Source organism: Trachypithecus francoisi, unplaced genomic scaffold (assembly GCF_009764315.1).
Source record: "Trachypithecus francoisi isolate TF-2019V2 unplaced genomic scaffold, Tfra_2.0 Lachesis_group4, whole genome shotgun sequence".
Lineage (NCBI taxonomy): Eukaryota > Metazoa > Chordata > Mammalia > Primates > Cercopithecidae > Trachypithecus > Trachypithecus francoisi.
In genome coordinates, this window is record NW_022681469.1 from 28,652,907 (window position 1) to 28,666,511 (window position 13,605).

Sequence of the window (13,605 nt, forward strand, 5' to 3'; positions counted from 1 at the left end):
CACACTGTCACCTCTTCATACCTACAAGGGTGGATCTCTGAATGCCACAACCCCAAAGCTTATGGGTCACCTGGGGACAGGAGTAGACATATTGTCCTTCTCCCTGAAACTCCCGCCCAGCCACTGCCCCACGTGAGCTCAATCTTATGCCAGAGGCCCTCAATGTAGAGTCCACAGGTTGATGCTGTTGGCTTTTACCTTCAGGACAAGAATGGACCGGTTTTCAAAGCTGTTGCCAATCTGAATTTTTGAGACAATATCGGAATGCTCCGTTACAAAGTTGTCAATCCAGCTATATATCTAAAAGGAAAGGCATGTGTAAGATTGGCAGTTAAGCAGGAAGTGGGATGAACACCGGGGACTCTCTGAATGTTCTCCCTGCCCTTTCCCACTCTCTTCAATGGTTTCCCACCTCCTCAGAGGGTCTAAAAGAACCAGATAAAGAATTGCAAAAATAGAGCATTCCCTCAGAGCTAAAGGAAGTGAGTTGTGATCTTGCTGGATTCCCAGGCTCCTTGCTCTGTGCAGAGCTATGCCTTTGCCTGGAAGAATAGTGTGTGCTGAGCCTGCTCAAATCCCCAGGCTTGACCCACATGGCTCTCTCTGGTTGGAAATTCTCTCTTGCTGCCATTCTTTGGCCCATTCAATCAATCTGATAGATCTCACAGACTTTGTAGTGATGTTTTTATCTTCTTGCTCCTTTTAGACTGTAAGCCCCTTGAACACAGGGTTCTTGTTTTATTTATCTTTGGCATCAATAAATAGTGCCAGACTGTATTATTTCATTCTCTTGTTCTTTCAGTACATGTAATTAAATTAACAAATATATGAAAGAAAGTGGATTCTCTATTGCATGACTTGTGAAGTGGCAAAAGTGATGATGATAATAGATGGATGATATCAAGAATGTCATATCCTTGACACACAAAATGAGAAGTGTGCCTTGAGTTCCTTTCTGGAATGGGCATCCCTGCGCCCTCTGTGTACATTCTCCTTTATAAACAAGTTGCTTGCCCTGGCTGACTGCAACTGTGATCATGAACTTTCTCCAAGTGAAGGCACCTCTCTTTTATTCTACAAACATGACTGTCCAATGTGCCTGGCTTCCTGCCCCTCATATTATATACTCCAGCACCCATGGCTGGGACCACTGAACACCAGGACTGGTCATGGAGAGGCTGAGAGCCCTAGGTCCCTAACTGGAGGATTGGATATGTGTAAGAGTAAAAGAAAGAGGAAAGAAACACAAAAGGTGGCTTCACAGTCAAGGACAGGTTTATTTTAGAGAAATCAACCTGAGAGGGGTTTCTGGATGATTTTTGTCCTTTTTTTAACTATAAGCACTGGAATTAGGCAGTTTTTTAATCAAAGGGAACTTAGAATGGTGGTTAGTTCAAGATGGCGACGCTCCTGCTCTGTCAAGATGAAGGCAGCTTCTACCTGCTCTATTCTGGCCCATAATGGGTCCCTGACTTAGTGTTCTGCCTAGTAGACCCATTACTCTGCTCTGTACCTGCCTAGGGCTGTACAATTGAACTACTGTCCCCTCTATCTGAATTCTGGCTTCTGGACATCTTTGAATATGACTCTCTGCCTAAGAGACCTTGACCTAATGTCTGCTGTACAGTCCCCAAGTGTCAGTCACAGTTTCCCATGACCCTGGAGTCCTTCACTAGTTTCTGCATGAATCAGGAAACCCTAAGAGGACCAAAGATACAAGAGAGCCCAGAGCTTGACCAACCAGACCTACCTCCTCCAGGGTGTGGTATGAGGAGTAACTGAAGCTGCTGGTGCTGCGCTCCAGCCGGCGGGATTTTGCCATGGCCTCTCTTTCCTCATCCAGCAGCACCTGGGTGATGGGGAACACATATTGGAAAAGAAGGGGAGAGCTGGGCTGCCTATGCCTCTTCTGAGCCCTGCCTCCGCTGGCTGTGCATAAAGACAGCAGCAACACAGGAGAATGAGCCACCATGAGTGTGAACTGCACAACAGAAGGAAAGTCCAGATTGCTGGGTGATTATTCTGCCTGGCAAGCTGGCAGTCATGCTGCCATTTCCCAAATGAGCATGGGGCAAGGAGTCCAGAGAGCTGGGGTCTAGGTCTGCGTTTGCCACTAACTGGCTGTGGAATTTGCTGGGGCCTTAGTTTCCTCAGCTTGAAAATTGGGAAAGCAATATCTGCCTTACCACCTCATAGGATAAAATGTAACAATGGATTTGAAGGTGTTTTGGGGGGAAAAAAGGGTGCTCACAGTCTACTGCCAACATTGCTTTTGCACTTAATAAGCACTCTGTTGAGTCAGGACCCAAGCCAAACCATGTGCACTGACCCCATTGGGGGAAGCAGAGGGTTCCTCTGACCCCCAACATTGACTCCACTTCCAGGAAATAGCCTAGACAACTGGTATACAAGCCATTCAGAAAGCCAGGCATGACCAAAGTCAGTCTAAATAATAATGATTAATGTGCCAATGGTCTTTCACTTACCTCCTAAACACAAGTCTGGGTGAGTCAAAAGCAATGCCCTTGGGTATCAACGTGGAGTTAGCATTCAAGTCTTACATGGTACTTCCCGCTGCCCATACAGAGGGCAGTACAATACCTGGCTGGGTTAATCACTCACTCACTGCTCAGACCACCTACATTTCAAATGTCTCAAAAATCTTGAGACATTTTTCCCTGCTTGGGTCACAGTGAGATGAGCTAGTGTCCTTCACCCAAGCTCATGCCCTTATAATGACATCCAGAAGCCAAGACACCCCAGGATTCAGCACAGACTGTCCAGTGTGGGAGGTACTCAGGTCCTCTGCCACTGAAGATGCTGAGAAAGCATCTTCATTAACCAAAATTGCCCTTTGTTTGCAGCACCGAGCCACAACTAAATCTTGCCGATGACTTATTTGGGGGCTAGAGCCTTAGTTAACCAAGCTTCATCTTCATGATCTCACTTGATCTGGTCAGATGACCTGATAACAGAACAGAAATGAGCTATTTGTGTTTTAGAGCTAAAGCAGATTGGAGTGGTAAAGGGATGTAAAAGCAAAGATAACAAGTGGCAGAGGTGAGACAAGAACCAGGCATTTTAGTCCATACCCTGGGGTTCCTTAAGGCCAACTATCAAAACTAAAGGCCAACAGTAATAACACATATGCAGGTTGGGCATGGTGGCTTACACCTGTAAACCCAGCGCTTTGGGAGTCCAAGGCAGGAGGATTGCTGGAGCCCAGAAGTTTGAGACCAGCCTGGGCAACAAAGCAAGACCCCATCTCTACAAAAAATTAAAATTAAAAAATTAGTCAGGCTTGGGGACGCATTCCTATAGTCCCAGCTACTTAAGCTGAGGCAGGAGGACTGCTTGAGCCTGGGAGTTGGAGGCTAGAGTGAGCTATGATTGAGAGTGAGTTATGATCGTACCACTGTACTCCAGCCTGGACAACAGAGCAACACCCCATTTCTAAACACACACACACGCATGCATGCACAAAAACACACACATACACAGATATGTTTAGGTCTGTGTGTGTCGACATGTGTGTGGACAGAAAGAGCATGCAAATGTTAACAACAGCTAAAAACTCCATTCTTGCAATTTGAAAGTTTTTTACGATAATGAAAAATCAAGGACCCTTGAGAAGAACCCAAGAACCTAAGACACTAAAATGCCAAAAATATAAACCAAAATGTTCACAATGCCTGCTAAGATAGAAGAAGGTGGATTTGAAGTAAATTTTTTCTATTCTTTATTTTCACATTTTGGCAATGTGCTTATGCTACTTCAATAAGTAAGAACTTTTTTTTTTTTTTTTTTTGAGATAGTTTCTCTCTTGTTGGCCAGGCTGGAGTGCAGTGGCGTGATCTCGGCTCACCGCAACCTCTGCCTCCCAGGTTCAGGCTATTCTTCTGCCTTTGCCTCCCCAGTAGCTGGGATTACAGGCATGCACCACTACGCCTGGCAAATTTTTTGTATTTTTAGTAGAAACAGGGTTTCTCCAGGTTGGTCAGGCTGGTCTCGAACTCCCAACCTCAGGTGATGTGCCCGCCTCAGCCCAGAACTTTTAGATGAATAAGCAATAGCAAAACCAAAAGCCCTAATGGCTACTGTGGCGTCTTCCACCCCGGTCAGGAAGAGCAGCCTCCCCGCCCCACCTGCCACAGATGAGGCAATGCCTAATGACTCACTCATCCCCGAGGCCTAGTCGGCTTGCTCACAACGCTCAGGTTCATAGATTTCAAAATGGGACTGGAAATTGATGTTTGGGGCTCACTTTACTTTTGAGCACCGACTCCATGCAAGGCAATTACAGTTGTGATATTTTCCAGCTGCACTGGCTGGCCAGGGGCAAAGCCGGGATTGCTGGGTAAGTTAGACATGGCCGGAGGAGCCCGGGGCCTCTCTGGCCCTTCGCAAACACTTGTGGGAAGCTCTAACAAAAGGAATTTGTCTTCTCAGGAAGCCGACCCAAATCACAACAGCCTACCATGACCAATGTGTGCCTGGTGCCATCAGCGGTGACGAGCAGCTGCAAGGAAGAGAACAGCCTGCCAGCCTTGAGGACAAGGCAAAGGGTTTCCAAGGATCTGGTGGAAGCCTGAAGTGGGGGTGAAAGTGGAGGACAGGGAGGAGAAATCAGGAAAAAAAGGACTAGAGGACCCAATTCTCCCCACACAGCCTGGGACACCCACAGGAAGACAGGACCCAGGAGACTGTCCTTTGTTCCACATAAGAGCTTGGAGGCAAATGGGAAGTTAGCACCAAACTGCAAATAACTTTCCAGACACCCTCACAGCCTTGTGAATGGAGGTGACACCCTCTTTCAAACTGGAAATTCTCAGGCCTCACAGCTGGCCCCACTTCCAGGAACAGGAATCTGCCTTGGCCTGGAAAATGCACCAGCGTTTGCTCCATTCCTGGGACTGAGAGAAGGGGATGGGTGACCAAAGAATGCGGTCTGGCCACAGGCTGAGGAATGCCTAATGACAGCCCTGTCAGGCTTCTCAGGAAAAAATAACAAAACAAAGAAACCAACCAACTCAGAAGTAAAAGCCATCTGCCTCCCTGGAAGCCATAACCTGACAGGGAAAGCAATACCTCGGTGTGAATTAATTTACGATGAGTCAGGAAGGATGGGGGCCCTAAGGGAAGAACAGCCCTCCCGGGTTGGGCAGGGGAGGAGGCAGTGGGGCTCCAGTTCCTGTGAGAGCAGGATCTCTCACAGCCCAACCCCAGCCACAGATGCAAAATGGACACAGCTCCTGAAAATAGAGTGGGCTGGGGGCTCTGGGACAGCAGCTGCTGCCTCTCCTCCCCAGTTCCTGGCCTTCTCTTCCAGGCCTAACATCTGCAGTAGCAGCTACGTGGCCAGTAGCAAATCCAGTCCTGTGGCACTGGACGTGGGGGGAGGCTGCCGATCTGATATTTTCAGAATGGACTCCCTCAGAGGTCAAGGCCAAACCACAAGGCTTCCCTGTCTGTTGATCCTGCCACCAACTCCATCAAATTACTAACTTCTCTGTGCCTCAGTTTCCCCTTTGTAAAATGGAGGTCATGTTATCACATACTTTAGCATATACTTTAAAATGTTCTCATGAGGGCCAGGTGCAGTGGCTGACACTTGTAATCCCAGCACTTTGGGAGGCTGAAGCAGGCGGATCACTTGAGGCCAGGAGCTCAAGACTGGCTTGGCCAACATGGCGAAACCCTCTTTCTACTAAAAATACAAAAATTAGCCGGGTGTGGTGGCGGGCACCTGTAATTCCAGCTACTCAGGAGACTGAGGCAGGAGAATTGCTTGAACCCAAGAGGCAGAGGTTGCAGTGAGCGGTGGTTGAGTCACTGCACCCCAGCCTGGGCGACAGAGCAAGACTCCATCTCACACACAGACACACACACACACACACACATACACACACACACACACGCACACACACACCCCAATGTTCTCATGAGGATTAGAAGGGCTAATACATGCTAAATGCTTAGACTTTTGCCAGGCATGTAGTAACTGCTGGTAAATGTTAGCTATGATGAGGAGGAGGAGGGTGATAATGACAAGGAGGATGATAATAACTTTGGGATGACTCCAGGGCTTTGTGAGGGAGCATTACAAGCCATGACCGGAAGTCTGGGTTCTCCAGAGGTAGGATAGCTTCTGTAGGACTTGGAAGGCAGAAAGCCCCCATTAATGGTCATCTGGGTGAGTCAGTCAGCACCTGCCTTTCATGTGGCCCAACAGAGGGGCCTGGGTCCTCTTCTGTCCCTACCCCCATGATGCAGCCAGGCTCTGCCTCTCCCAGGGTCTTGCCCATCACTGCTCCTGTCTTCCCTGGCTTCTCCTGCAATCTTCCCTGTTGTCTTCTTCTCTTCTCTGGAGCTGCCACTCACCCTCAGACCAGCCAACAGCATTTCTACCTTTAAAACTCTGCTGTTCAAGCCAGGCATGGTGGTGCACACGTGCAGTCCCAGCCATTCAGGAGGCTGAGGCAGGAGGATCTCTTGAGCCCAGGCGTTCAAGGCTGCAGTGAGCTATGACTGTCCCTGTGAACAGCCACTGAACTCTACCCTGGGCAACACAGCAAGACCCCATCTAAAAAAAAAAAAAAAAACTCTGGTGGTTCATGCCTGTAATCCCAGCACTTTGGGAGATTGAGGCAGGTGGATCACTTGAGGCCAGGAGTTTGGGAACAGCCTGGCCAACATGGTGAAACCCTGTCTCTACTTAAATAATAATAATAATAATAATAATACAAAAATTAGCCAGGAGTGGTGGTGTGTGCCTATAAGCCAAGCTACTCAGGGGGCTGAGGCATGAGAGTTGATTGAGCCTGGGAGGCGGAGGCATGAGCCGAGATCATGCCACTGTACTCCAGCCTGGGTGATGGAGTGAGACTCTGTCTCAAAAACAAAACAAACAAATAAAAACTGTACTCTTCAGCTAGCAAGATAATAATTTAAAGAAGTAAAGAATTAAATTATATAAGCAATGAGAAAATGGTAAATGTCAAGAAGAGTGAAATGGGAAGGAAAGAGGAAGTTGGGGAAGTGGGGAAGAAGAAGGGTACAGTTTAAAACAAGATAAGCAGTCTGGTGTGGTGGCTCACACCTGTAATTTCAGCACTTTGGGAGGTCGAAGTTGGCAGGTTGCCTGAGCCCAGGAGTTCAAGACCAGCTTGGGCAACATAGTCAGACCCCATCTCTACAAAAAATAGAAAAATTAGCTGGGTGTGGTGATGTGGTCCTATAGTCCCAGCTACTTAGGAACCTGAGGCAAGAGGATGGAGTGAGCCTGGGAGTTCAAGGATACAGTGAGCCACGATTGTGCCACTGCACTTCAGCCTGGATGACAGAGCAAGATCTTGTCTCAAAATAAATAAATAAAATAAAACGAAAAGAAAGCCTTACGACCATTGCAAGGGCTTTGGCTTTTACTCCAAATTAGTTGGATTTTAAGCAGAGGAACAACATGCTTGAATTTGCAATAGTTTTAAAGGACCTTTCTGGCTGCTGTTTAGAGACTAGGTAATAAGGAGTCAAGGTGGGGAAGTGGGGAGAGCAGTTAGAAAGCGAATGGAAGAACCCAGGTGAGCGACGAGATGGCGCATGGGCCCTAGGGGGTTGTGGGGATGTGCTAAGATCCATCCTGAAGACAGCAATAAATCTGTTGTTGATGGGGGTTTGAGGAAGGGGTCAAGAATGTCTCCCAGCTTCTGGTCTGAGTGACTGGAAGGATGGTGTTGCCATTTCCTGAGATAGAGAGGGCCGTGGAGGCACTGATGAAGGGCCAGGGGAACTTGGTCTGGACCTGGAAAGTTGGAGACGCCCATTGGACCCCCAGGTGGAAACACTGAGTAGGCGGTTGGATCCAGGAGAGGAGGTGCTGGCTGGAGACAGAACACAGATGCCAGGAGAAGAGACAGACTCCAGGAAGGAGAGAGCCACCAGTTGTGCTGTTGGAAGAGGAACATTGAGAGTTGGCCACTGGGTTGGATTTGGAAGTTGTGTGTGACTTTGTCGAGGGAAGCTTTGGTGAAGTGAGGGGATAGGCAGCCTGCCGGCGGAAAGGGATGGAGATGACAGGGAGAGTCAGTGTTTTCAGGAGTTTCACTCTATGGGGAAGCATAAAAATGGGGTGATGGCTGGAGGGGAGAGGGAAGGGATCAAGAGAGGGTTTTTGTAAATGGGAGAAATAACTCTAATTGCACGGTGATGAGAGTGATCCACTAGGGTGAGGGAAATTGGCAAAGCAATATTTACACCCAATTGTATTCTGCTCTGGATGGTCAGAGCATGAGTGATATTTGTTTTCTCCTTGTGCTTTCCACTATTTTCCAAATTATCTAACATGAATATTTATTAATTTTGTAATCAGAAAAAAAGCCATTAAAAGCCACAGAGCTGATTGCTCAAGTGAAGCTTTTCCATGGTGACTCATCCTAGGGGGAAAAAAAAACCAAAGGGCTGAAAAGAACGAGGAGGTGAAGAAAAATTAAATGCAAATAGAGCTCGCTCGGAATCAGATAATTTCTTGCCTGGCCCACTGCAATTTCCTCACCACTCTCCTGCCTGTCAGTCTCTCCCTGGCCCTGTCCCCAACTCAACACTGTCACTGTCAGGGTGGTTTTTCTGAAATGCAAATCTGATCATGTCAAAGCACCTCCGGTGACTCCTTCCTAGTTTTCGGGATAAAATCCTGACCTCGTCACATGGTGGAGAGCACTCTTTGCGATGGGGTCTGGCTTCATCGCCAATCGGGGTGGGAGCCCCCCTTCCTCTGGCCAGCCCCCCTTACCTGCTCTTCAGCGCACCGTAATTACCGCCTTCTCAGAAGCACAGCGTGCAGTGCCTCGTGTATGCGCTCCCATAGCAACCGCCCTCACTCCATCAGCCCCTCATCCACTCCATTGTAACCACCGGCTTACTCCCCTCCATCCCTGGCCCCCGCGACCCTCCGGCTCTCCTGGATACAGGGCCAGGTTTTTCATCTCTGTGTTTCCAGCCCCTTGCCCAATGCGCAGCACACAGTAGGGCTCTCTGTGTCTGTGAGTGGAATGAATGGCCCTGCCTGACGTTTCTCAAGCATCCCTCTGATCACAGGGCAGAGGGAGGGAAAGATTCCAAAATCTCCCCTGCCTCTGGCCAAAGTGAAAACCAGCATCGAGGTTTTCCAGCCTGATCCTAGCCGCCAAACACCACCACTCCTCTTTTCTTTCCTCCTCCTAATGAATGTCCATTAGTTCCACTGACATGTATCAAGCTCTAATGAAGCAGCAAGTCCTATGGTGGGTGCTGGGGTAGGAAGATGGATACAGAGCGTGGAGCTGAACCTTGGCTGAGGGGAGGGGGCCAGAGAAACAAAGACCCACATGTGAATAAGGTCGTGCCTGTCCTGAACTCCCCAACTGAGCAAGTCATTCGGCAGACAACCACGGAGGGCCCACCCTGCAGGGGACATTGCCAAGTACTTGGCTGAGGGGATCCAGAGGACAGGGAGAAAATCACGCCCGTGCCTCTGTATCTGAAATACAAGACTGGACGCCAACAACCTGAGGGGTGCAAAGCCCTTTCAGTCCTGTTAGCAAATCTCAGCTTCCCTCCTCCTGGACCCCTCCCCATCATCAATCCCTCAACACATCAACACACCAGCCACCCCCACCCCCAGCTCCCTCTCAGCCAAAATATGATCTCAAGTATGGCAGTAAGTGCTTGATCCCTGCAGGAAGAGCGAGTTGGTGAAAATCCTGCCTGGCTGGATCAAGGCTAAGAGGTCAGAGCATTTTCCTGAAAGGGAGGGCAAAGCCCTAGAGGGGCTCGGGGCTGCGGATGTGGGGAGAGGACAGGCTAAAGCCAGTGGGGGAGGCTCAGAGGGGACTCTGGGGCAGTCCCTGATGTGCAGAAATCAACAGAAAGTTTTTAGAGACCTCTGTGTGTCTGTTTGCCAAATGCTGTGGAGCTCCCAGGGTAGGGCTGAACCAGGGAAATGGAAACTTCAAAATAGAGGCCTGGGCTAAAAATGAGAATTCAGTTCTATTTCTTTTGATGTGGTAGCCTCTTTTGTCTGTGGGAGTTTCCCCATTTTTGCTTGTGGGGGATTTCATTAGAGAAATATCCCACCCCCACATGTTGAGCGGGAAACAGATGTGCCTGATGAGGAATAAAGGTCTTTGAAAGGACCAAAGTGCCCCAGCCCTGCGCTCGCATGGGAACGGAATGCTGCCTGATGCCTTGATCCTGACATACAGTGTCAAGTGTGTGTGCTCCGGGAGGCTCTGTGTTCCCACACTCGGAGCCCTTAGGGGAGATTAGCACCGTACAACAAGGTTGGGAATGAATCTTTATGGATCCACTTCCACAGGTACACGGCCAGCAGCAGCTGCTGCAGAAAGATGCAGCCAGGGAGGCTTAACCAATCAGTGGTACCCACAGAGATCTCTAGGAAGGAGGCTGTGCTGCCAGCACCTTTCAGGGGCTCTTTAAGATATCCTGGCAAATAGAACAATTGAAACAGAATTTCATGATGTTCAGAAAAGACTCAGGGAAAGCAGCAGGGAGACTGGGGTGTCCAGGATGAAGGCTACCTTTGTCCTACCCAAGAGCGGTTCTGCTCTCCCAAAGTGGTTCCTCTGGGAGAATCCTGCCTGGGGGAGATGCCCTGTGCAGAGAGCCATGCGGTGGAGGTCAGGGGAAGGCAACCACACCAGTGATCTCTCTGCTTCTTTCACCATTTCCCAATCCTCTGAAGTAAAGCCGTTCCCCCAGGCATTGGATGGCTGAGACACAGCGGGAACAGGAGGGAGTGGTCAGATAAGCAAAGGAAGAAGTTATCCAGAGGCACCTTCCCACGGTGCCCCTGGGAAGACCCCAGCTACATCCTCCTGTCTCCCTTCTCCCGGCACCTTTGCTGTTTATTGCTGCAAATCCCTCCCCAGGAGGACTCATCACAGGCGTCCTCTCCACTCCCACACTGTGAGTGCTTCCCCCATGAACTCTGTCCTAGCTTCAGATTCTGAGAAGCGAGTGGCTCACTGCCTTCCACAGCATGTTCACAAACACACCAATGGAGACCCAGAAACCACATGTCCACTTTTAGCCCCGAGAATATCTCCTCCATATTGGGCCCCAACCAGAAAGGAAGGCAGAAGGCAGAGCCCTTGCTGGGGCAGGGCCTCACCTGGATGTCCTTTATCATGATGCTGTAAGCAAGGCCATGGGACTCCAGATAAGCTTTGATGTCTTTCAGTTCAGAGAAAGGAACTCTCATATCCACGGGGAGGCTGGGCCTGGCTGGGCCACGCCAGAAGTCCACCTTGTTCACCAAGGAAAGAGAGACAGCTGCATTACTCCATGTCCTTCCACACAATCCTGTAGGTGACCCCAGAGAGCCAAAGAATCTCTCAGCCAGTAGAGACCTTTTTTCTACGTAGGAGATGGGGACGGGGTGTGATGTCCCAAGACCTCCCAGCGGATGCCTGAAACGGCAGATAGTACTGAATCCTATATAGACTATGCGCTTTCCTATACATACAGACTTGGGATACAGGTTTTTTGTAATTTTTAATTTTTGTGGGTACATATTAGGTGTATATATTTCTGGGGTATATGGGATATTTTGATACAGGTATACAATATGTAATGATCACATCAGGGCAAATGAGGTATCTGTCACTCAAGCACATATTCTTTGTGTTACAGACAATCCAAGTACTCCAAGTACACTCTTTTAGTTATTTTAAAATACACAATTAAATTATTATGACTATAGTCACCCTGTTGTGCTATTAAATACTAGATTTTATTCACTCTATGTTTTTGACAGACCTATAATAAGTTTAACTTACATATATATATATATATATATATTTTTTTTTTTTTTGAGATGGAGTTTCACCCAGGCTGGAGTGCAATGGCATGATTTCAGCTCACTGCAACCTTTGCCTCCCAGGTTCAAGCCATTCTCCTACCTCAGCCTCCTGAGTAGCTGGGACTATAGGTGCGTGCCACCACGCCTGGCTAATTTTTCTATTTTTAGTAGAGACGGGGGTTTCGCCATGTCGGCCAGGCTGGTTTTGAACTCCTGACCTCAGAAGATCTGCCCACCTTGGCCTCCCAAAGTGCTGGGATTGCAGGCATGAGCCACCGCACCTGGCCCTAACTTATAAATTAGGCACAGTTAGAGATTAAAAACAGTAACTAATAATAAAATAGAGCAATTAGAACAAATGCCAGCATCACTACCCTTACACTTTGGGGCCATTACTAAGTCGAATAAGGGTTAGACGAACAGAAGCACTGTGACACAGCGACAGTCGGTCTGATGACCGAAATGGTCACTAAGTGACTCACGGAGGGGAGCCTGGACAGCGTGCAGGTGCGAGACTTCATCACACTACTCAGAACAGTTTGCAAGTTAAAAGTGATGAGTTTTTTCTTTCTGAAATTTTCCATGTAATGTTTTAGGTTGACTGTCAATCAGGAGGGACTACCATACACTTAAAAGGGCCCCAGTTCCATAATGAAACCCTAAGGCTGAGCGGAAAGACTGCGCCAAACAAAATCCCCAAGGCACTGAGGTTCTTTCCCTAATTTCAAGCCCTGTCACCTCCACACCTCACTCACACTCATTGCAACTTCGCCTGGATCCAGAGAACCTAAAGAGTCCTAAAGAGTCCTCAGGATGAGGCCGCCCATCATCTGGGACATGAACACGGACAAGAACCCTGGTCAGGAAAGGGAAGCGTCATTGCTCCCATCCCCACAGAAGTAGGAGAGGCCGGATCTGGGTCCCTAGGTCAGCCTTTTGTGACACCTATTTTTCAATTAGTAAAATGGAGAGAATGATCATAAAACATCATGAGCCCCAGTCGACGGGACACTCAGACAAGTAGGAGCAAGGGCTTTGACCACATCCAGAAATATCTGGTGGTTCCAGTGGCCCCCTAACAAAACCCTTCTATGTAACAGTCAAAGTCAACAGAAATGTTTTCCATTGTGAAAACCTGCAGAGGACAAGTGTTCTCAGAAAAGATGCTCAGGCTGACAGGGACAAACTCAGATAAGATACAGGTTTGCCAAGCTAAGCTATTTCACTTGGGAGGCCAACGTGTCCAATCTCCACGCAACATGGCATCCCACCCAGAGACACTGTGTTCCTTCCCCCTCCCCCCGCCATCCGTGTGGCTTTAGGAAATTCCTGCCGTTTGGAGATCAGTGCCCTGACGGGTTGTGTAGCAGCTCCCTATCCAGGAGAGAGTGGGTAGCTAGAGGAGACACGGCCTAAAAAGGCAGCCCAAATTTCTGGGCAAGTGTCCCTGAGTTTTCCTGAAGAGGAGCCACATGTGATTTCCCACAGGCCTGTGCTCTTTGCAGGGACCTCAGGAGGGCAGGTTTGGGGTAAAGGGGGGCAGAACAAGGAGCTGAAGGTATAAGCCACTGCGGAGGGAGTGGGGGGTGTCCTCAAGCCTGAGGAGTCCTCACCTTCTGGGGCTTCAGGCCCTCCAGATCCCTGAGAAGTGAAAGCTGCTTCTCATCTTTGGCCAGGACTCGAAGAACCTGGTCCCTAGAAAAACACAGGGGGGGCGGAGGAAGCTGCGGAGAAGGATCCCTGGAAGGCTG

General features: G+C 48.9%; 1 protein-coding gene across 2 annotated transcripts in view; it reads right to left on the reverse strand.

Annotated features, from left to right (window-relative positions):
- The window catches only part of CPA5 (carboxypeptidase A5), a 29,825-nt gene that overhangs the window by 7,279 nt on the left and 8,941 nt on the right, over positions 1–13,605 (reverse strand). For both annotated transcript variants that reach the window (XM_033194851.1, XM_033194850.1), the window contains exons 3-6: positions 13,468–13,549; positions 11,165–11,299; positions 1,751–1,849; positions 199–300 (exon numbers count right to left, since the gene is read on the reverse strand). In XM_033194851.1, the coding sequence (XP_033050742.1) occupies positions 199–300; positions 1,751–1,849; positions 11,165–11,299; positions 13,468–13,549 (418 nt within the window). The remainder of the gene's footprint in view (positions 1–198; positions 301–1,750; positions 1,850–11,164; positions 11,300–13,467; positions 13,550–13,605) is intronic.